This window comes from Megascapheus bottae, chromosome 6, assembly GCF_031878675.1.
Source record: "Megascapheus bottae isolate mThoBot1 chromosome 6, mThoBot2.hap1, whole genome shotgun sequence".
Classification (NCBI taxonomy): Eukaryota; Metazoa; Chordata; class Mammalia; order Rodentia; family Geomyidae; genus Megascapheus; species Megascapheus bottae.
This window is the reverse complement of record NC_143514.1, coordinates 69,612,091-69,634,737: the sequence shown is the minus strand read 5'-3', so window position 1 is coordinate 69,634,737 and position 22,647 is coordinate 69,612,091. Positions and strand designations below refer to the sequence as shown.

Below are 22,647 nucleotides of genomic sequence, written 5' to 3'. Positions count from 1 at the left end.
TCCTTGTGCTTTCTCAAGGCTAAAGATCTACCACTTGAGCCACAGCACCACTTCCAGCTTTTTCTGTGTATGTCATACTAAGGACTCAAACCCAGAGCTTGGTGCATGCTACCACCAGGCCGCCATCTTGGCCCTGGGACACTTTTTTTTGATTTGGTACCTGTACTAGAGCTAAAAACATGGCTTCCCACTATTGCTTTTTTTTTTTTTTTCTCCAAAGCTAGTGCTGTACCATTTGAGCCACACTTCCAACTTTTGGCAGGTTAATTGGAGGTAAGAATCTCTTGGGTTTGCTTTGGCTGGTTTCGAACCTAGAACCTTGATTCAGCCTTCTCAGTAACTAGAATTACAGGTATGAAACAGCAGCACCCAACCCAGCAAGCCTCTTTACCTGCCACCTACACTTGAGATTGCTGCAGTATCAAACCCCTAGAAAAATTCACTACCTAACATAAGAGGAATACTAAGGCCGACTGGTCGCCCCCCACATGAGAACTTAGGTTCTAAACTACTGACATCTACTCCCCAAGGGGGAGCTCAACTTCCTTCCCCGGAGCGGCGGGAAGCTCCAGAGTCCCAGGGCAGGGCGGTGGGCGTGGCTCCCCGCGGCCCCGCCCTCTAGCTCTTCTCCGCCTGCGCGTGGAAACCAGAGACCCGAGCTGCTACATCCGGGCGCTTGGGGGCCTCGGGTTGTTTTCTTGGCTGAAGCGGGGGAGAAAGTGAGGCGACCCCGGGCGCCGCGGCGGTGCGTCCGGATCTACTGTACCGGCCCGGCTGCACGTAAGTGGCCGCGGCGGGGAGGGCCTGAACCTGGGGCTCTCTGGCAGGCTGACGACGACGACGGTGCGGGAAGCTGCACGGGCGGCGGGCTGGACCCTTCCGGGTCACCGTGCGCTGCCTGGGTCCCGCGGCGGGGAGCGCGATCCCGGCCGAGCCCCGGGGCCCTGGCCGGCAGCGAGGTGGGGAGGTCGGGCGGCTGGAGGGAGGCCAGCCGCCCGGGGCCGCGCCGCACCCCTGGACGTCTGCTCCGTCCTGGAGGGAGAGCGTCCGGGCTGGCCCTCGACACCGGGGTGGCCGCGGCGGCCCCGGTCCCACGGCCCCGGCTCCCCCCACCCCCCGGGTCTGGAAGCCGGACACCCCGGGCTTGAGGGTGTCGGAGAAAAAGGGATCCGGGGCGGGGCCGGCGGTGAGGCGGCCTTCACCCGCGCCTTCGTCCCCAAGGCTCAGTACTCCGGATCATCTCCTCCGCGGTGACAATGGATTCTTCAGGGAAGGCTTTTTTTAAGGACAACCGTAACTGTGACAGATTATGTAGACGGACTCAAGTGGGGTGCATCGTCTAAGAGGGAATTTGTTTCGTGTGGGGGGAGGTTGTGTTTTGTAATCAGGGTCAGGCTGTGAAGCTCTGGCTGCACCCAGCTTCCTGCCTCGGCCTTTGGAATACTGCGATTATGAGACTGAACCAGGGTGCTCGAAAGCCATGTCTTGGTCGCTAACCCTTGATGTTCAGGGGTGTGTGTGTGTGTGTGTGCGTGTGCGTGCGTGCTTTGAAGTAGAGAAATAGTGATGGTAGATGTTTCTGTGTACCACCCAAGTTGGAGGAATGTTTTAGGTAAATTGTTAAAGACAATTTAGTTGCAATGACAATTTAAATAACAGTACATTATTTTTACTCTGAATTAGTATTGATCTCAGTACAGCTCTGTTATGTTGGGGGGAGGATTGTAAAAACATCTGTTAGAATGAGAACTAGAGATATTAAAATAAAACTGGTATTCTTTACATGGAGCTTTGGCATGGGCTTGAATAATCCAACCCTGGAGTAGCTGAAGCAGTAGAATGGAGCCGACCAGGGCTACATAGCTAGCAGTGGTGGTGATGGTGGTGGTGGTGGTGTGTGTATATGTCAATGCTAGTTCTAATGCCTGAAAAACAGCATAAGGGGATGAGGTTTTAGTTTGGGGGGGGTTGCCCTTTTTTTTAATGCCAATCCTGGGGCTTTAAATCAGGCCTGGGTCCTGTTCCTCAGCTTTTTCACTCAAGCTGGTACTCTAGCACTTGAGCCATAGCTCAGCTCTATTTTCAGCTATTTGGTGGTTAGTGGAAGATAAGAATCTCATAAACAACTCCCTAGTCTGATTTCAAACCTGATCCTCAGATCCCAGCTTCCAGAGCATTATCTATCTAAGTAGCTAGAATTAATCCTGCTGGCTTGTTTGCTTGCTTCCATCCCCCCATCGCTCTCTCTTTTTTTTTTTCTTTCCCAGTACATTAGCTTAGCTTTTTCACTCAAGGCTGGATGTTCTTACACTTGAACTACACTTCCACTATGGTGTTTCATTTTCCTTTTCTTAACCTAAGTATGAAGAAACTTGCCTGTGACAAAATGTATACATTCCTTGGACATGTGCTTTTCCTCTAAGCCTGTGCTTTCAACTTAGAGGCAAATTATATCACCTCTTCTCTGATAGGGCTCTTGGACTAGAAATACCCACACCAAATAATAACTTAGTTTGAAACTGAAATGATAGCAAAGAGCTCTTGCAAAACTCGTTTAAATTAAGAAACTCCATAAGAATACAAATTTGGTTTTTCTGGAGTTATAATGTGGCAAATTCATCAAAACCTAGATCAATATTTTGAGCTTGGTGGAGCCAAAAGAACTCATTTGCAACTTCACTTGTACTAAATTATACCTCTGCTGTTACTTTCCAGGAACCCAAGTCAGCTTTGCAGCAAGTAAACAGAAGTTTTTGGCTTTCTCTGGCTGTGTTTGTTTTACCTTGGAGTGACCTAAAAGCATGTCTGGGTTTCTGGAAGGCTGGCGGTGTTCAGAATGTGTGGACTGGGGGGAAAAGCGGAACACCATTGCTTCCATTGCTGCAGGGGTTCTGGTAAGTGGCACTCTTCCCTTGGGACTTCCTTATTTTGCTGTGTCTTTATATGTTTTGATTGTATGGTTTTTTGTTGTTTTTTTTTAAATTGCCAGTCCTTGGGACTGAGCTCAGGTCCTGAGCATTGCCCATGGGTTTTCTCAAGGCTAATGCTCTACGCCTTGAGCCACAGCACCACTTCTGACTTTTTCTGTGTATGTGGCACTGAGGAATCAAACTCAGGGCTTCATGCATGCTAGGCAAGCACTCTACCACTAGACTGTGCTTGTAACCTTCTGTATGATTTTTTTTTTAATACATTTTTTCTTTCTTTCTTTTTTTTTTTTTTTTTTTTTTTTTTTGTGGATCATGGGGCTTGAACTCTGGACCTAGGTCTTGTCCCTGAGCTCTTCAGCTCAAGACTACTGCCCTACCCCTGGACCTGGGCCTTGGCCTTGTCCCTGAGCTTTTCAGCTCAAGGCTATCACTCTACCCTTGAGCCAGTCACCACTTCCCATTTTTTAGAGGTTAATTGGAGATAAGAGTTTCAGGTGTTTTTGTGCCTAGGCTGGCTTTGAACCTCGATCCTCAGATCTCAGCCTCCTGAGTAGCTAGGATTACAGGTGTGAGCCACTGGGCCTGGCAATTGTTTCTCTTTTTAACTATTTTAGTAAATGTTTTGTTCATGGGAAATTCAGTTCATCTTTTGAAGTTTGGCAGATTAAGTAGGCTAGTGACTGGTACTTAAAAATGTCGGAATAAAAGATTTTATTTATTTATTTATTTTGACAGTCCTGGGGCTTGAGCTCAGGGCCTGGGCACTGTCTTTGGGCTTTCTCAAGGCTAGTGTTCTACCACTTGAGCCTCAGCACCACTTCCAGCTTTTCCTGTGTATGTGGTACCAAGAAATCAAATGCAGAGTTTTATGCATGCTAGACAGGCACTCTACCACTAGACCATACTCCCACCCGTAATAAGAGATTTTATGTATTTGTTTTTGATAATGATTACAGTAAGAGACAAGAAGTATTGAAAAAAAATAATCAAGGGATAGGATTGCTTTTCTACGTAATCCTGAGTTAACTTTCTTCTTAATCTCATGAGAAAAAGTAGGAGGAAGCTCAGTAAAATTGCTCAGTAGTAATTTGCAAGGTGGACACTGGTGTCTACTACACTAGTAATCTTAGTTACTCAGAAGGCTGAGCTTTAAGAGCAGTCTGGGTTAATAATGAGTTCCAAGTTAGTCTTGGCTACCTATAGACCCTATCAAAAAAAAATAAATTCAAGTAAAGTAAAATCTTTTTTTTTTGGTGGGTGATGGGACTTGAACTCTGGGCCTGGGCGCTATTTCTGGGCTCTTCAGCTCAAGGCTACTGGTCACCCCTTGAGCCACAGTGCCATTTCCAGTTTTCTAGTGGTTAATTGGAGATCAGAGTCTCAAGGACTTTTATGCCTAGGCTGGCTTTGAGCCTTGATCCTCAGATCTCAGCCTCCTTGAGTAGCTAGGATTACAGGCGTGAGCCATTGCATTTGGCTAAAATCTTTCTTGCAATCATCAAAACTCATCAGTGTAATTCATCAAAAGAAAAAAAATAGAATTGTAAAACTGTTCTTTCTCTTTTTTTCCTTTCTTTCTTTTCTTTCTTTATTGGTTATGGGACTTAAACTCAGGGCCTGGATGCTGTCCATAAGCTCTGTTACTCAAGATTAGTGCTCTTTCACTTTGAGCCCCAGCATCACCTCCAGTTTTCTGGTGGTTAATTGGAGATAAGAGTTTCAAGGACTTTCCTGCTCTGGCTGGTTTCAAACTGTCATCCTCAGATCTTAGCCTCCTGAGTAGCTAGGATTACAGGCAAGAGCCACCAGGGCCCCGCTTAGAACTGTTACTTCCTCACACCAAGAACATAAACTACAAGTCTTCCAATGACAAATAAGAACTGGGCACACCGTTAACCTCAGCCCTGGGGAGACTTAAGGAAGAGGATGGAATTTGAGGCCAGCCTCCACTTTTTTTCCCCAAAAAAACGAAAAGGGAAGTGGTGTTGTGGCTCAAGTGATAGACATCAGCCCTGGATGAAAAAGCTAGGAGACAGCACCCTGGCCCTGAGTTCAAGCTAGAGCACTAGCTTTTTTTTTTTTTTTTTTGCCAGTCCTGAGTTAGAGCTTAGTGTCTGAGCACTGTGCTTGGACTTTCTCAAGGCTAGAGCTCTACCATTTGAGCCACAGCACAACTTCTGGTTTTTTTCTATGTATGTGGTACAGAGGAATCGAACCCCGGTCTTCATGTGTGCTAGGCAAGCACTCTACCACTAGGCAAAACTCCCGGCCCCTAGCATTTTTTTTTTTAAGGTAGGAGAAGAGCCTGCCAATAATAGTGGTTCCTCCCATTAATTTAATTTTTTTTCTCTCTTTTTCAGTGGTATCTTTCTTGAGGCCTGTAACAGAACTACACAGGGCATTTTCTGTCGGTTAGAGTCTGAGTCCTTATGGGGCACAGTGGCTCATGACTGTAATTCTAGCTACTCAGGAGGCTGAGATCTGACAGTTCAAAGGCAGCCTGGGCACTAATGAATGAGACTCTTATCTCCAATTAATCAATAGAAAACAGGAAGTAGGGCTGTGACTCAGGGGTAGAGTAATAGCCTTGAGCTTAGGAGCTCAGGGACAGCACCCAGGCCCAGAGTTAAGCCCCATGGCCCACAAAAAAAAAAAAAGAAAGAAAGAAAGAAAATGCTAGAACATGTGAGGAAATTTTGAAATTCACTAAGAGGGATGTCTTCACTTGGATGCTTTGCCTCTCAGGACACTGCTGTCATTTCTCACTGATATCACCTTTGTTTTAGTTTTTCACAGGTTGGTGGATTATCATAGATGCAGCTGTTAATTATCCCAACATGAAGGATTTCAACCACTCATATCATGCCTGTGGTGTTATAGCCACCATAGCCTTTTTAATGTAAGTATCATACCTACACACCACCCAGCACAAAAAGTGTTTTATGTAGAGCTGCAAGATGTAACATTGAAAAATGATGTCAGTTAATGCATTGGACATACTTTTAATTTCTAGAGATAGATAATAGTCCCCATTTTCTAGTCTTCCTCCCATCTTTTCCTCTCTCATGTCTTGTCTCATGTCTAGGTAGAGGGCTAGTGTTGCACTGAAGAGCCCAGGCCCAGAGTTCAAGACCCACAACCAACCAAAAAATGTGCTTTATCTAAGGAAGGCATGGGGACCTTTTATGTTCCAAGGGCCATGTAGATATTTATGATACCATTTTTTTTTTTTTGTCGGTCATGAGGTTTAGACTCTGGGCCTGGGTGCTTGCTGTCCCTGAACTCTTCAGCTCAGTGCTACCCCTTGAGCCACAGCACCACTTCAGGTTTTCTGGTGGTTAACTGGAGATAAGAGTCACATGGACTTTAGTGCCTGGGCTGGCTTTGAGCTGCAATCCTCAGATCTCAGCCTCCTGAGTAGCTAGGATTACAGGTGTGAGCCACTATGCCTGGTATTATAATATCATTCTTGAGCCATATAAAATGATCAATACAGGCAGATGGTACATGCGTTTATTCTGCCAGGTACCAAATGATTTCGTGGACCTTATATTGTCTTCAGTCTAGAAGTTTCTTTAATCCCTGGATGGGATTTCTTAGCGTGTTTGTGAGTGTGTGTGTGTTACTGGGAATTGAACTCAGAGCCTCCTGCCTGTTAGACAAGTGCTATACCACTTAAATTATGCCCCCACTTCTGAATTATTCATTCTTCCAACAGATATTTCTTACGCTTTTATATCCTAGGCCTCATTCTAAGTGTAGGAGACCCACACGCAATTGTGGAATTTCTAGTCTAGTGAGTGATACAGACAGTGAGAAATAGAATTGTCATAATTAGGGAAGGGACCTATGAGATGGCCACAGTTGAGAGAGAAGTGTTCCACCAAGTCAGCAATAACACTCCTGATAGTTCACTGGATATTACTTTTTAAAATTAAATGTTATTTATTTACTTATTTATTAATGTATTCTAATAAGCCTTATTAATAATAAACACAGACCTAAGTTCAAGTCCCAGCTCTGGCACATATACACACAAAACAAAATGAAACAGGAGAAAACACTTTGCCATAATCCTATAAATTCTGAAAGGACCTGATAATAATAAAATTTCACATCGCTACATAAATAAAATGTATTTATTAATAAGTAAATTTTTTTTTGGTTGATCATGGGACTTGAACTTAGGATCTCAGCACTGTCCTTGAGCTCTTTTGCCCAAGGCTAATGTTCTACAAAGCCACAGCATTACTTCTGATTTTCTTGCGGTTAATTGGAGATAAAATTCTCATGGACTTTTACCCAGGCTGGCTTCAAATCATGATCTTCAGATCTCAGCCTCCTTAGTAGCTAGGAGTCACCAGTACTCGTCTAAGTAAAATTATTTTTTATTTGGCTATTACTGGGGCTTAAACTGAGGACCTCAAAAATCTCAGTTAACATTTTTGCTCAAGTCTAGCATTTGAACCACATTTCTATTCCCAGCTTATTGCTGGTTAATTGATGATAAGAGGATTAAGCATTTGTCTTCCGGGCTGGCTTTCTACTTCCATCTTTAACATCCTAAGTAGCTAGGATTACAGACATGAGCCATCAGCTCCCTGTAGTCACAGCTTTAGAGAATGTCCAGTTAAAGAAACTTGCTTAAGGGCCGGGAGTTTGGCCTATGGGGTAGAGTGCTTGCCTAGCATGCACAAAGACCTGGGTTTGATTCCTTGGTATCATATACATTAAAAAAAAGCCGAAAATGGTGCTGTGGCTCAAGTGGTAGAGCTCTAGCCTTGAGAAAGTCCAAGGACAGTGCTCAGACCCTGAGCTCAAGCCCAGGACTGGCAAAAAAAAAAAAAAAAAAGAAACTTGCATAAGGTCATGCAAACTCATTTCTCAAGATGCATGACTAGAGAATCTAGCTGACTACAGCCAGTAATTTCATGTCATATGCAGCAGCTTCTTGGTATCAGAGTTCCTGATTTTTGGTTTTATTTTATTCACACACAGGATTAATGCAGTATCAAATGGACAAGTCCGAGGTGATAGTTACAGTGAAGGCTGTCTGGGCCAAACAGGTAAGTGGATGTAAACATCTTACTACTCACGCTTTCATTCTTTTCTTCCTTTTTTTTTTTTTTTGCCAGGCTTAGGGCTTGAACTTAGGGCCTTCCTTGGACAAGGAAGGTTCAAGGCTAGCATTCTGCCACTTGAGTCAGAGTACCACTTCCAGCTTTGTCAGAGTATGTGGTACTGAGGAATCAAACCCAGGACTTCATGCATGCTAGGCAAGCACTCTACCACTAGGCTATGCTCCCAGCCCACTCTTTTTTTTTTTTGCCAGGCCTGGGCTTGAGCTCAGGGCCTGAGCACTGTCCTTGGACTTTCTCAAGGCTAGAGCTCTACCACTTGAGCCTCAGCACCACTTCTGGCTTTTTTCTATGTATGTGGTACCGAGGAATCGAACCCGGGTCTTCATGCTTGCTAGGCAAACACTTTAACCACTAGGCCAAACTCCCGTCCCATCCCAGCCCACTCTTGCCATTTTTTTTTTTCAGTTATTTTTCAGATTGTTGTCTATGCTTCCTGAATATCTGGATGATGTATACATAACTATAGCCCGCTTTTTATTGGTTGAGAAGGCCTCACAAACATTTTTGACAGGGCTGGACTTTTTCAACTGAGATCTTCTGATCTCAGCTGCCTAAATAACTAGGATTACAGGCATGATACATAGCATCTGGTGTTGTTGTTGCTGCTAATATAGTAAAATGCAGGTAACCTAAAATTTGCCATTTTAACCATTCAGTATTAAGACTGTATTAAGTACCTTCACATTGTTGTATGTCCAGTCTCTAGAATTCTTTGTCTTCACAGAGCTGATTAAATCACTGTTGTGCATGTCTGTAGTTTGCTCATACAGGCCTCTCTTGCTCCTTAGACTCCATGACTTCGTACCCAAGGTGGGCACAATGTAGTCCATAACTTCCTTCAGCTGACATGGTGACCCTTAATATTACCTCTACCGCTAGGCCACGCTCCCAGCCTAAGATAAGAGTCTCCTTGTAGACATTTCTACCTGGTCTGGCTTTGAACCATGATCCTTAGATCTTGGCCTCCAGAGTAGTGTGGTATGAGACACCAGTGTCCAGCATGACTTCTGGTTTTTTGTTTTGTTGTTTGTTTTTGTTTTTTTGCCAGTCCTGGGAACTGAACTCAGGGCCTAAGCTCTGTCCTTGGGTTTTCCTCAAGGCCAGAGCTCTACACTTGAGCCACAGCACCACTTCTGGCTTTTTTCAAGTGTATGTGGTACTGAGGAATCAAACCCAGAGCATCATCCATGCTAGGTAAGCACTCTACCACTAGGCCAAACTCCCAGCCCTGACTTCAGTTTTTTAAACAGTTTTTCAAAAGTATTATGTAAGAGTGATTTAAAAGTTGATTATCTCTATATCACCTTTATAAAAACAAAAATGTTTAAGGTGATTGTCGAAGCACACGCACTGAATGAATATAGATCTGCTCTTAGAATAAAGTACATATAACAAGCCCACAGACTAAGGCAGAAGAAAAAGTCCCTCATCTCCCTCAAGGACAGATCCTCAGCATATTTCCCACTGGTCTCATTTGAGACTTCAGTTTTTTTTTTTGTTTTGTTTTGTTTTGCCAGTCCTGGGCTTGAGCTCAGGGCCTGAGCACTGTCCTTGGATTTTTCTCAAGACTAGAACTCTACTACTTGAGCCTCAGCACCACTTCTGGCTTTTTCTAAGTATGTGGTACCAAGGAATCGAACCCGGGTCTTCATGCATGCTAGGCAAGCACTCTACCACTAGGCCAAACTCCCGGCCCGAGACTTCAGTTTTTTTCTGTTTGGGCTTTTATTCTTTGGGAATTGAATACCATGGGCTATTGCCATATGAGAAACAAGTCTGGAAATTGCTCTTCTCAGGTGCTCGCGTCTGGCTGTTCATTGGTTTCATGTTGGCCTTTGGATCTCTGATTGCATCTATGTGGATTCTCTTTGGAGGTTATGTTGCAAAGGGTAAGAGAAAATACTGGTTATTTAATTAAGTGGAATAGAGGGATTTGCCTTTAAAGTTTGCTAGTTGTTGTTATTTTGCTGTGCTGTGTGTGTGTGTGTGTGTGTGTGTGTGTGTGTGTGATGGGACTTCAACTCAGGGCCTAGGAGCTGTCCCTGAGCTGCTTTTTTGGGGGGCCAGTCCTGGGCTTGCGCTCAGGGCCTGAGCACTGTCCTTGGGCTTTCTCAAGGCTGGAGCTCTCCCTCTTCAGCCTCAGCACCACTTGTGGCTTTTTTCTATGTATGTGGTTAGTAAGGAATCAAACCTAGGTCTTCGTGCATGTTAGGTAAGCACTCTACCACTAAGCTAAACTCCTGGTCCCCTGAGCTTCTTTTAATCAAGGCTAGTGTGCTACCACTTGAGCCACAGCACCACTTCAGGTTTTTTTTTTTTTTTTTTTTTTCTGAGTAATATATTGGAAATAGGAGTCTTACAAACTGTCCTGCCTGGGCTGGCTTTGAACCTCAGTCCTCAGAGCTCATCTTCCTGTGTAATTAGGATTATAGGTGTGAGCCACTGGTGCCAAGTTTTGTTGTTACTTTTTTCCTTTTTTTTTTTTTTTTTTTTTTTTTGCCAGTCCTGGGCTTGAGCTCAGGGCCTGAGCACTGTCCTTGAACTTTCTCAAGGCTAGAACTCTACCACTTGAGCCTCAGCACCACTTCCGGCTTTTTTTTCTATATATGTGGTACCAAGAAATCGAACCCGGGTCTCCATGCATGCTAGGCAAGCACTTTAACCACTAGGCCAAACTCCCGGCCCTTGTTGTTACTTTTTTCATACAGATAGCCCATTCTCCATATCAGGGTTTGGTTCTGTTGTTTTATAGGCTTTTGGCATTCCTTTATTCTAATTTTTCCTTCCCATCTGAGCCTTGAAGAGATGGGATACAGCCCAAAATCTTACTTCTCTTTTGCTTCTAAAAAATCTCAGAAGCAAAATAAGTATGTTTTTTCCTCAAGGTTTGAGTTACAGAATAGCATCTATATTTGTGACACTTTACTTCTTTGTGACCCCATACCTGAGAGACAATTTAAAAGACATGATTTGTTTGGCTGGGTCCATCTCATACTAGGCTGTGGTAAGGCAGAGAGCATCATGGCCCAAAGTGGAAGGAGCAGAATAGAGTAACAGACAAGGTAGGGCTAAGGCAGATCCCTCACGGCACCCTTGAACCTGCTTCTTCCAACCAGGCGTCACCTTTCACGGTGCTGCCACCGCCCAGAAGTCCATCAGATTTTGAATTTGTCACTGGATTTGGTCACTCATTAGTCAGAACTTCATGAGCTCTCATAGGCACACCCAAAGGTGTGCTTTACTACTCTCTGTGTTTCTCAATTCAATCAAGTCAGCAATCACAATTAATTACATCATACATGCTAAACTTTAACATCCTAGAATTGAAGTTTTTGTTTTTGTTTTTTTGCAGTGCTGGAATTTGAACCAAAGGCCATGTACATGCTAAGCTACTATTCTACCACCTAGCTACATCCCAGCCCTTGGGGATTTTTTGAGACAGTCTTTCTGTGTGGTCTAGCAGTCCAGGCTGACCTGGAACTTGAGACCTTCCTGCCTCCCCCTGAGCCCAGCTTACAATTGAAATTTATTGTTATCCTGTCTAACATATTACCATCTCTCACTTTTTTCCTTGTATGTACCAATACTGGGCCCTAAACTCAAGGTCTCTTGTTCTCACTGGATTTTTGTTTTGCTCACAGCTGGCACTCTACCACTTAAGCAACGCCTCTATTTCTAGCTATTTTGCTGGTTACTGGAGATAAGAAGGTTTGTGAAGGTTTCTCTGCTCTGACTGACTCCAAACTGAGATTCCCAGATCTCAGCCTTCTGACTAGCTAGGGTCAAAGGAATGAGCTACCCATCCTTACCTGTCTTTATCATCTTTTTAATGAAAAGTTAACATTTAATTGCATCTACTATCTCAGGCCTGTTTAACTTATGCTTAGAAAAAGGCATATATTTCTGGCTAAAATTTCACCTGGAGGGATCCCAGAGAAATATGAAAATCACTTAATGATGCCTATATTGGCCTTGAACCACAACCCCCAACCATCTTATCCTAGGTAGCAACCTGGGCTTGAGTCAAGGGGTTTTGTTAGACATTGAATTCTGATCCCTTCCCAAGTGCTGGAATTTCAGGAGTGTAGCACCATACCTGGCCGGTTTTTGTTTTTTTTTTGTGTGTGTGTGTGTGTGTGTGTGTGTGTGTGTGTGTGTGTGTGTGTGTGTGTGTGTGTATGTGTGTGTGTATGATAAAAGACTTGCCTTTTGTTCCTATTATATAGTTAGGTTATTTAGGTCGTTTTTATCTGTGAGTTCCATTTCAACATAGTAAAAGAGATGTTGGACGTTGGCTCAGACATGAGAGTCCTTGGTTTGGGGTCCAGTGACATGAAAGTAAGGCTTATAAAGAAGCCCTCAACTAGGCCCACATGTACTCATCCAACCTTCCTCCTATGGGGCTGCTGTCCGGGGCGGAGGTGGTCCTGTGTGCCCCTGTTAGACTGGGTCGTATTGAGATGTGGCCATTTAGCTCATAGTTAGCATTCCCTTGAATACAGTGTGAGAGTTGCATTTTAGAAGCCATTGGGTAGTAGAGTTTATTCACTGCAGCGGCAGGGCAGTGGTGAGGCCAGGACAGTCCAAGGTGGTGCTCTTCACACTCGTGGTGGCTGCTCTGAGCTGGGAAGAGGGGACCACACCTCTTTTCTCTGGCCTTGCTCGGCTTGGGAATGAGTTCTCATTAATGGCCCTGGTCTGTGTTGGAAATACAAAAGACTCTCCCCTCAGCACCAGACAGTCCGAGAACAGAGTACTGGGGCCACCTCTCCTGCCTAGCTGAAGGCTACATTGTCCTCAGGGATGTGGGGCCCTGGAAGGTGGCTCCCTCTCACCACCTAGTATCTACCCAGTTCCTTAGCGGAGTGGTTGCCTGGTCAGTCCAGTCCATTACTATGTCCTGCTTGACTGCCTGGCTCTCCCATTGTGTGCTAATTTGCTTTCAGTCTCAAAGCCACAGGGAAGCTGTTCAAATATGTCACCTCCTGTCACTATTTTTTTTTTTTGCCAGTCCTCGGCTTGGACTCAGGATCTGAGCACTGTCCTTGGACTTTCTCAAGGCTAGAGCTCTCTATCACTTGAGCCACAGTGCCACTTCTGGCTTTTTTCAGTATATGTGGTACTGAGGAATTGAACCTGCATCTTCATGCATGCTAGGCAAGCACTCTACCACTAGGCCATACTTCCTGTCCCTTCCTCCTGTCACTTTTCTACTTAAAACTGCAAAGGCTTTTTACCTCACTTGGAGTAAAGTCAGACGGCTTGGGGTGATGTCTAGCCTGCCTCTTTCATTTCTCTCATCTGTATTCTGGTCTCAGTTTTGTGTATAGAGGCCATCCCTCCACTGTAGCAGCATGTATCCACCATAGGCACTTTGCATTTTCTCTTTCCATCAGTCCTGTGAGTTCCCTGCCCTCACGCACTGTCTGTCAGTTTCCTGGAAGGTCTTCCTGGCCACTGTGTCTGATGATTTGCTATATTTTCTATATCCCCTTGCTTTGTTTCCTCCCCTTGCTCACTCTGCATACTGGCTGGCTCCAAGAGGGCAGACACTTTCTCTTTTTTATTTGTAGTGTGTCCTGAGCACACTACACTGGATTAACCCACAGTGTGTCCTCTGTAATACTCCTTTACCATCTGCCGTGTGTATCACATCATCTAACACCCCAGCCATAGTTAGAGAAAAATCAGTTATGCTCATTAGGAGAACTGACATTTGCTAGTATATTTAAAGCTAAATGTTTTGAGATTATGAATATCTATAAATTCTACCATTAATTTTGCAGAAAAAGAAATAGTGTACCCTGGAATTGCTGTTTTTTTCCAGAATGCCTTCATCTTCTTTGGGTAAGTTGGTTTGTATTCTTCATCCTATATATATTATATATATTTTAACAATAGCCTCTTTATGTCCTGTACTATATTTAGTTGCTTAATTTACCCCAGTCTGATGTCCTTCCTGAATGCTATTTTCACAAATAGGAAGAGTGAGGTTGGGAAGGAGATTTTAAATTCCTGGATTGGTTTGTTAACAACCTTGAGCACATTAATTTTTAAAATTTCCATATCCCCTTCAGTGATAACTGTGATTCATACAGTGAGAGTTATGTAACACTGAGGATGCTGGTTTTCAGTGATGATCTCTGAAGGTGGCTTTTAAAACCAGCTTCTTTGAGCCTTGCTTTATGTGTAGCTTGTAGTTCTTTTTTCTTTTTTGCCAGTCCTGGGCTTGAGCACAGGGCCTGAGCCCTGTCCTTGGATTTTCTCAAGGCTAGAGCTCTACCACTTGAGCCTCAGCACTACTTCCAGCTTTTTTCTATGTATGTGATACTGAGGAATCGAACCCGGGTCTTCATGCATGCTAGGCAAGCACTCTACCACTAGGCCAAACTTCCTGCCCTAGTTTGTAGTTCTTGATGTTCTTTGAATTTGCCAGGGAGGTTTAGTGGTGGAGGAAAAGCTCTAGCACGTCACCCTCCCACTCCAGTTAGAGATGAAAAGATTCCGGGCTAGGAGCATAGCCTAGTGGTAGAGTACTCCACCTCGCATGCATAAAAAAACCAAGTTTGATTCCTTGGTACCACATACATAGAAAAGGCTTAAAGTGGTGCTGTGGCTCAAGTGATAGAGTGCTGGCCTTGAGCAAAAAGTGTCCAAGGACAGTGTTCAGGCCCTGAGTTGAAGCCCCAGGACTGCAAAAAAAAAAGATTCCAAGACCTCCGCAGGTAATCGCTGATGCTGCTTCTTTTCTGGAATCCTGGCCCCTCCCAGACAAGGCAAGCCAGATTCTCAGCCTTCCGTGCCTCATTCCCTGAAGACCTTTCTGTGGGCCAGGAAAGGCTTTCAGCTGGTTTGAGTTCCTAGAAGTCTTGGACTGGGAAGTCAGGGGTTTTGTGCGTGTGTGTGTGTGTGTGTGTGTGTGTGTGTGTGTGTGTGTGGAAGTGGGGGTACGTGTAGTTTTGTGGGTTTTTTTTCCAGTCCTAGGGATTGAACCCAGGGCTTTGTGCTTCTTAGCACTCCGCCATTTGCCCTACATCCCTAACCCTCCCATCAGAGTTTTCTTAAAGGTGCAAACACCATTGTTTAGGATCCCTATATCCTTCCAAAAGAAGATATGAGACCTTCCTGTATCTGCTAGAGCCACTTGAGAAATGCATGAACTGCCCTCAGTGACAGTCCACAGTTGATTAGGATTGTTAACACTGTACTTGAAAAGTGTGAAACAAGCCAGGCACTTAGAAGGCTGAGATCTGAGGATTGTGGTTGGAAGCCAGCCTGGACATGAAAGTCGTGACACTCCTATATCAAAAAACGGGAAGTGGAGCCTTGAGTGGAAAAACTAAGAGACCCCTGAGTTCAAGCCCAATACCAGAACCAAAAGTTAAAAAAAAAAATTTTAAGAAAACTACAAAATCAACAAACCTCATTGTCTCCCTTATAAAAATTGAATAATTCTCTTTATTTGAGGCCTGCCTGCCTGCCTGCCTGCCTGCCTGCCTGCCTTCCTTCCTTCCTTCCTTCCTTCCTTCCTTCCTTCCTTCCTTCCTTCCTTCCTTCCGGGGATGGGGGTAGCATTGCTGGATGTTAGGATTTCTTTTCAAGTTGTAACACTTTTCTTCAAGAAGGACCCTTGGAGTTTAAGCTGCCTGCCATGGCAGCGGCAGGAAGGTAGTGTGGTATGGGCAGTGGCAGGGTGAGAGCCCTCCAGGATGGCGTGGGGAGGGTGAGCCAAGGGCAGCACCTGCTTTAATCGTTCTCCAGAAAGGGCTAAGTAGGCAAGTCTTGACTGCTGCGTGGTTAGTTGGTCACAGGAGGGGAGGAGGACTGAGAGAGGACCATTTCTGATGTGTACATCCAATGCTTTTCGTGTATTAATACTGTGTCTGAGGTGCTGAGGATCGAGCCAGGGCCTGGTTTGTGTGAAGCAGGTGCTCTACCACTGCGCTACATCCACAGCCCCTCAAATGCTTCGCACACAACTCATCCGTTATTCTTCTTTGCCTGTTTGCCACTGTTCTTAAAATGTCATGTGCCCTTATTTCTCCCAGGCCGGGCTGGTCATGTGGTGTTTCTTGTTTTATCCACAGAGGGTTGGTGTTTAAGTTCGGCCGCACTGAAGACTTGTGGCAGTGAGGACCTGCATATCTGGCAGTCCAGCCCAACACAGAGCTTTTCCTGCTCACCACAGTCTTTCTATTGCCATTTTCTAAACTGGTTCCCAAGTGTCATCTGAGCTTAGGGATGTGATGCTAAAATTGTGACAGCTTCCCCTGTAAGCAGCAGCAGCAGCACAGTCTGTCCTGGGGTGCATTTGGTCAGCCTAAGTAATGCTAAAAGACAGTGCATACCAGTAGCCTGTCAAGTTTTATCATGGTGTACTTTGTAAAAATAAAGGAAATTATGAAAGGAAGAGTGCGTTCCATCCAGTCCTGCTCTGAGAATTAAATGTGTCCAGTTAACAGGGCTTCTTTGGTGTCAGATGGTAAGTTAAGCATTCCTTGTGTTCAAAAACTATTTAGTGGTCAGCAGTCTTTCTTGTTGTCTGTGTTTGCTTTATTTGGCTTTAACCAATATCCTGTGAACTGTTTAGCAAAAGTAGCATTGAAAGATTTTCCCAAGGGGCATGAACATGACAGAAGAAAGAAGCTGATGACCAGACGCTGGCCTCCTGGGTCCCTTCTTTCCTTTACCTTTTTTTTTTTGTTTGTTTTTTGTTGTTATTGTGTTTTCTTTTAACAATCAGTATAATTAAAGGATGTTCTTAGCAAGGTAACCACATTCGATTTGTCATTTCAAAAAGTAATCCCTGGGGCTGGAGGGCTGGGAATGTAGCTTAGTGGTAGAGTGCTTGCCTAGCATGCATGAAGCCCTGAATTTGTTTCCTCAGTACCACATACACAGGTAAGCAAGAAGTGGTGTTATTGCTCAAGTGGTAGAGTGCTAGACTTGAGCAAAAGAAGCTCAGGAACAGTGCCAAATCCCTGAGTTCAAGCCTCAGGACTGGCCACACTCACACAAAAAAGTAATGCCTGTAATCCTAGCTACTCAAGAGGATGAGATGGAAGAATCTGGCTTGAAGCCAGCCTAGGCAGGAAAGTCCACGAAACATATCCCTCTCCCCTACCCCTGGAGCCAGCCAAAAGCCTGGAGTAGAGCTGTGGCCCAAGTGGTGGAGTAAAACAAACAGGGCTGGGAGTTTGGCCTAGTGCTAGATTGCTTGCCTAGCATGCATGAAGACCTGGGTTCCATTTCTCAGTACCACATACATACATAGAAGAAAAAAAAAGCCGGAAATGGTGCTGTGGCTCAAGTGGTAGAGCTTTAGCCTGAGAAAGCCCAACGACAGGCAAAAAAACGAGGCCATCAGTTCAAGTTCCAGTACTAGTACATAATAAAAGCAATTCTTTTTCATGCTGATCACAAAAAGCAATATAAGAAAACATATAATTTCAAGCTTCTTTCTGTGGTATTTTGATTGTATAGAATAGTTTTGTAGAATAAATTTTGTGGAAAAAAATCTCTAATATGCTTCTCTTCAAAGAAAGACCTTGAATAATAGAAAATGAAAAGGGTTTTGTTTTGTTTGTTTTTTTTTTCCAGTCCTGGGGCTTGAACTCAGGGCCTGGGCACTGTCCTTGGGCTTTCCCAAGGCTAGTGCGCTACCACTTGAGCCACAACACTAACTTCTGGCTTTTTCTGTGTATGTGGTACCAATGCCTGCTAGGCAAGTACTCTTCCACTAGGCCATGCTACCAGCCTCTTTTTTTTGTTGTTATTGTTTTTTTAAGCCAGTTTTTCTGCTCAGTAGTGTGACAGCCACTATTTTTGCCATGAGAAGCTACAAATTTCACTGTGTCCAGTAAGTTGTTGCCTCTATGAGTTCATTATTAATTCAATACAAAAGTCTATAGTCCACAAATTAGCAATGATCTAAAAGTAGATATTGGCTCTGTGCCTGAGCCTAAGTACCAATACTAAATTTATGGCCTTAGCAACCTGAAGTAGAATGTGCAGGGCCAGTTGTGAGGACATCTGTGTGAACTTCTCCAGGCTCCTGGAAGACCATGTCCTGAAGTGACATTTCTGAGAAACTGCATTGCTGAGGCACAGATACATACTCTGGAGAAGGAAGGTGCTTTCCACTGGGAAGCACCTGACAGGAAGTGCTCCCTCGCCCACCACCTCTCCAGAAACTGCAGGGAGCCATACCTCCAAGGTCCTCCAGTGTGATCTCTTCCATGTACTGCTGATTCGGTAAGAAAAAGGTGTCATTCAGCCGATGTCCCCAAAGGATGCTGAAATTAGCTTTCCATGAAACATTCTCTTAGATGATTCCACATTAGCCATGCTATCAGCTGGGCCACAGGTTTGAGTATTGCCTGGCCATCAGAGCACTGTTCAAAGAAACTACTACCAAAATGGCTAGTGTCCTGCAGGAATGCACAGAGAGTGGATGTTGGACGGAGGCTAAGAGTTTATCCTCTCTCTTTATAGATGAGCGTACCTGGATGGGTACCTGAGATCAGGGAACTGTCCTGGTTTGGAGATTTTGTTTTAGTGTCTGTCCTGGGACATGAACCCATGTCCTGGACTCTGTCTCTGAGCTTTGTGTGTGTGTGTGTGTGTCATGGTCATGGGGCTTGAATTCTGGGCCTGGGCATTGTCCCTGAGATTTTCAGTTTAATACTAGTGCTCCACCACTTGAACCACAGCTTCACTTCCCATTTTTTGGTGGTTAGTTGAAGATAAAGAGTTTCATGGACTTTGTGCCTGGACTGGCTTTGAACTGTGATCCTCAGATTTCAGCCTCCTGAGTAGCTAGGATTACAGGCGTAAGCCACCAGTGCCCAGCTGAGTTTTTTGTTTTGTTTTTTGTACAAGGGTGGCATTCTACTTTTGAACTATGGTCCTCAGATCTCAGCTTCCTGAGCAGCTAGGATGATAAGCATGAGTTATTGGTGCCTAATGAGAACTGGGCATTTTTAACCCTGAAACTGTGTTTCTTCTCATAATTTACCCCCACCTCTTTCGCACATATGCTCAGGGAAAGCCAAGGATCTTGTGAAACTGAGGGATGAAACCATATCTGCAAGGACCAGAGATAGGTGAATTCTTTACTCCCCTAGTTTATATTGTTCCCAGGCTGTAGATAGGACTTAACTGGGTCGCACACTTCGATAAGGATGGGAAAGAATCTAACAATGGTCAATAGAATTCATCCACCACATTATGTGTTTGCAACAAAAATAGAGATAGCATCATGCATAGTGAAACCAAAGGTGTTATTTAAAACTACCAATAAATGACCACTCAGACAAAGCACATTTCCATTCTGTTCATTACCATCAAATTTATCTCTGAACTCATCCCATTGTGCATTGGAGACTTTGTTATGAAGAGTGTCTCATACAAGGGAAGCAGCAGGGAAGACATGGTCTTGTTAGCTAGGTCAGCCAGGCTTGTGATTCTTGGATGCTTTTGTCTACAATTCAACAGCCAAGTGAGGGAACTATAAAAGCAAAGCAAGCAGGTTCATTAGATAAATTCTTAACTGTTTACATTTTGTGTTCCTACTGGTGGTGGCTTGATCTCTTAAAACTTACCCTAACCTGGGAGGAAGAGTAGATTAGTATGAGCATAATAGTCAATGCCCATATGTGGAAGGAGTGCCCCATGGCTTGAGGAAATGGGTAGGGATGGGAAAGTTGGGGAGGAAGGATGGAACAGGTGACATTGTCAAGATAACTTGTTGAATCTGACTTGTTGAATGACAACCCCTTTGTGCAACTACTTAATACAATACACAGACTGTACTTATAAACTGATTTGTTGGATTGAAACTCCAGTGTATAACTACTTAAGGATAATAAACTTTGGGGCAGGTGACTTAGTGGTAGAGTGCTTGCCTAGCACACATGAAACCCTGGGTTCGAATCCTCAGTACCACATACACAAAAAAGCTGGAATAGTAGCTCAGGTGGTAGAGTGCTAGCCTTGAGGGAGCTCAAGGACAGTGCCCAGGCCCTGAGTTCAAGCCCCAGGACTGGAAAACATGTTTTTTGCAATGTGCCATCTTAAGGCTTGAACTCAGGGCCTGAAGGCAGACCCTCAGCTGTTTCGTTTTGTTTTATTTTGTTTTTCTCTTGGTTTCTCTGCAGCCTCCTGAGTAGCTAGGATTAGACATGAGCTAGCAGCACGTGGTGTAAATTTTGACACCTCTGAATCTTTGATAATCCTGTGGCCTCACTAACAGGAGGCACACTGCTGCCATATGAAGTAATTCCATCCCTCCTGCAACAATTTCACTTTGTAAGAAATGGATATTGCATCTTCACCAGGCCTAGCGAAATTCTGTGAAAGAGTATGAAGAGGACGATTTCTCCTCCACTATATGCCAGTGTTTAATGCATTAGAAGATGGAAGCGGAGCTGTGACTCAAGTGGTATAGCACCAGCCTTGAGAGTCTGAAGACCTAAGTTCACATCCCAATATAAACATGATAGATAGACAGATAAATAGATAGATATAAAATGTTGCCCTTAAAACCCTTTGCTGGATGCTCACACTGGTAATCCTAACTACTTAGGAAGCGGAGATCTGAAAAATGCAGTTTGAAGCCAGCACAAGCAGGGAATTCCATGGGATATTCTTTTCTTTTCTTTTTTTTTGGGGGGGGGCATGGAGCTTAAACTCTGGGTCTGGGCACTGTCCCTGAGCTCTTCAGCTACCACCTACCCCTGAGCCACAGCCCCACTCCCCATTTTCTAGTGATTAATTAAAGATAAGAGTCTCACATTCATTAGTGCCCTGGGTAGCTTTGAACAGAGATCCTCAGATCTCAGCCTTCTGAGTAGTAAGGATTATGGGCGTGAGCCAGCATGCCTGCCTCCATGAGATTCTTATCTCCAAAACAGACTGAAGTAGAGCTATAGCTTAAGTAGCAGAGCATTATCCTTAAGCATAAAAAGCTCAGGGCACCCAGGCCCTAAGTTCAAGCTCCAAGACTGGAAAACACACACACACACACACACACACACACACACACACACACACACACACACACACAGTATGAGAAGAGTATTCTCACGTCTCCTTTGGGCCTTCTCTTCTGCAGACTGAATGTGTCCTGAGTGTGTGTATGTATGCGTGCCTATACTGGCGCTTAAACTTGGTGCAATGTACTCATAACTGTTTTGCACAAGGAGGTACTCTACCACCTAATCCACACCTCATTTCCTGGTGATGTGAAACATCCTGCTGTGTCCCACCATTGCGAGTAGAATCATCTCAGATCACAGAGTCCTAGGGCTGGAAGTCAGGATTGCTAACACATAGAGTATTTTTGATGGCTCTATCCGTGTATTTTGTATACACTAACTCCTTTAAACTCCTTTAAACTGTGCATGCCCTGTGAGACAGTTACGTTGTCTACATTTCAGAAATGAGGTGCCTGGGGCTTTGGGAGGTCAAGGTGAAAATGGTAGGATCTAGATCTAGCTGGCTGACTTCAGAACATAGAACCTGCATTCAATCTTATTTTATAGAGATAGCTGAGCTTCAGAAATGGGGCTCCCCAAGAGCTCCAGCCTGATAGTAGATGAACTAGAATTGGAACTCAGATACACCAAGAAGCATTCATTGACTCCTTATTGCAATGCTGGTAATGGAACCTAGGGCCTTGCACAAAGTGAAGTAAGCTCTCTACTGCTGAGCTAGAGGACGTGGCTATTTTCTACATCTAAAAACTGTCCACTGGTGGCTCATGCGTATAATCCTAGCTACCCAGGAGACTGAGATCTGAGAACTGAAGTTGGAATCCAGCCTGAATAGGAAAGTCCATGAAACTCTTATTTATAGTTAATCACCAGAAAACTAGAAGTAGAGCTGTGGCTCAAAGTGATACAACCCTAGCCTTAAGCAGAAAAACTGAAGGATAGCACCGAGGCCCTGAGTTCAAGCCCCGTGATCAATGAGGGGGGAAAAAAGGGCAAGCTGACCTCATTTTGGTGGTAGAGGCATTTGTGGATTTTCTGTATGTCTTGAGGTTTTTGCTTTTTTAACTTTGCATAAAATAGCAAGAGGAACTCAGCACATTTCCATAGGATTTTTGTGCCAAAATAGTAATGATTTTCTATTTCCTGGCAGGGAAATCATCAAGGAAAAATCCCTGCAGGGGCTGAGAGTACAGTTAAGGGCACACATGTCTATCTAGCATGTACAAAGCCTGGGCTCCATCCCCAGGGTCATAGAGGGAAAAATTTGCCAATTCTTTTTTTTTTTTTTTTTTTTGCCAGTCCTGGGCTTGAGCTCAGGGCCTGAGCATTGTCCTTGGACTTTCTCAAGGCTAGAGCTCTACCACTTGAGCCTCAGCACCACTTCCGGCTTTTTTTTTTCTATGTATGTGGTACTGAGGAATCGAACCCGGGTCTTCATGCATGCTAGGCAAGCACTTTAACCACTAGGCCAAACTCCCGGCCCTCTTTTTTTTTTTTTGCCAGTCCTGGATTTGAACTCAGGGCCTGGACACTGTCCCTGAGTTTCTTTTGCTTAAGGCTAGCACTCTATCAGTTGAGCCT

At 44.4% G+C, this 22,647-nt stretch overlaps 2 protein-coding genes across 2 annotated transcripts in view; one reads left to right on the top strand and one right to left on the bottom strand.

Moving 5' to 3' along the window:
• Window positions 1-645: 645 nt before the first annotated feature.
• Tmem50a (transmembrane protein 50A) lies at window positions 646-16,350 on the top strand. The gene is made up of 7 exons (XM_090335536.1): window positions 646-780; window positions 2,716-2,894; window positions 5,717-5,829; window positions 7,929-7,996; window positions 9,868-9,960; window positions 13,858-13,918; window positions 16,159-16,350. Exons 2-7 carry the CDS (start codon window positions 2,802-2,804, stop codon window positions 16,202-16,204), a joined length of 474 nt encoding a protein of 157 aa, XP_090191662.1. The 5' UTR covers window positions 646-780; window positions 2,716-2,801; the 3' UTR covers window positions 16,205-16,350.
• Window positions 16,351-19,483: 3,133 nt separating this feature from the next.
• Rhce (Rh blood group CcEe antigens) overlaps window positions 19,484-22,647 on the bottom strand; it is a 28,204-nt gene continuing 25,040 nt past the window's right edge. The window contains exon 10 of the mRNA XM_090333860.1: window positions 19,484-19,580. Within this exon, the coding sequence (XP_090189986.1) occupies window positions 19,554-19,580 (27 nt within the window). The 3' untranslated portion in view covers window positions 19,484-19,553. The remainder of the gene's footprint in view (window positions 19,581-22,647) is intronic.

Excerpts from the sequence above, each read along its gene's own strand:
- Tmem50a (XM_090335536.1), top strand. The coding sequence starts at position 2,802 with ATGTCTGGGTTTCTGGAAGGCTGGCGGTGTTCAGAATGTGTGGACTGG. Across the intron at positions 2,895-5,716 it reads CCATTGCTGCAGGGGTTCTG|TTTTTCACAGGTTGGTGGAT; the intron begins GTAAGTGGCACT and ends CCTTTGTTTTAG. Across the intron at positions 13,919-16,158 it reads AATGCCTTCATCTTCTTTGG|AGGGTTGGTGTTTAAGTTCG; the intron begins GTAAGTTGGTTT and ends TTTTATCCACAG.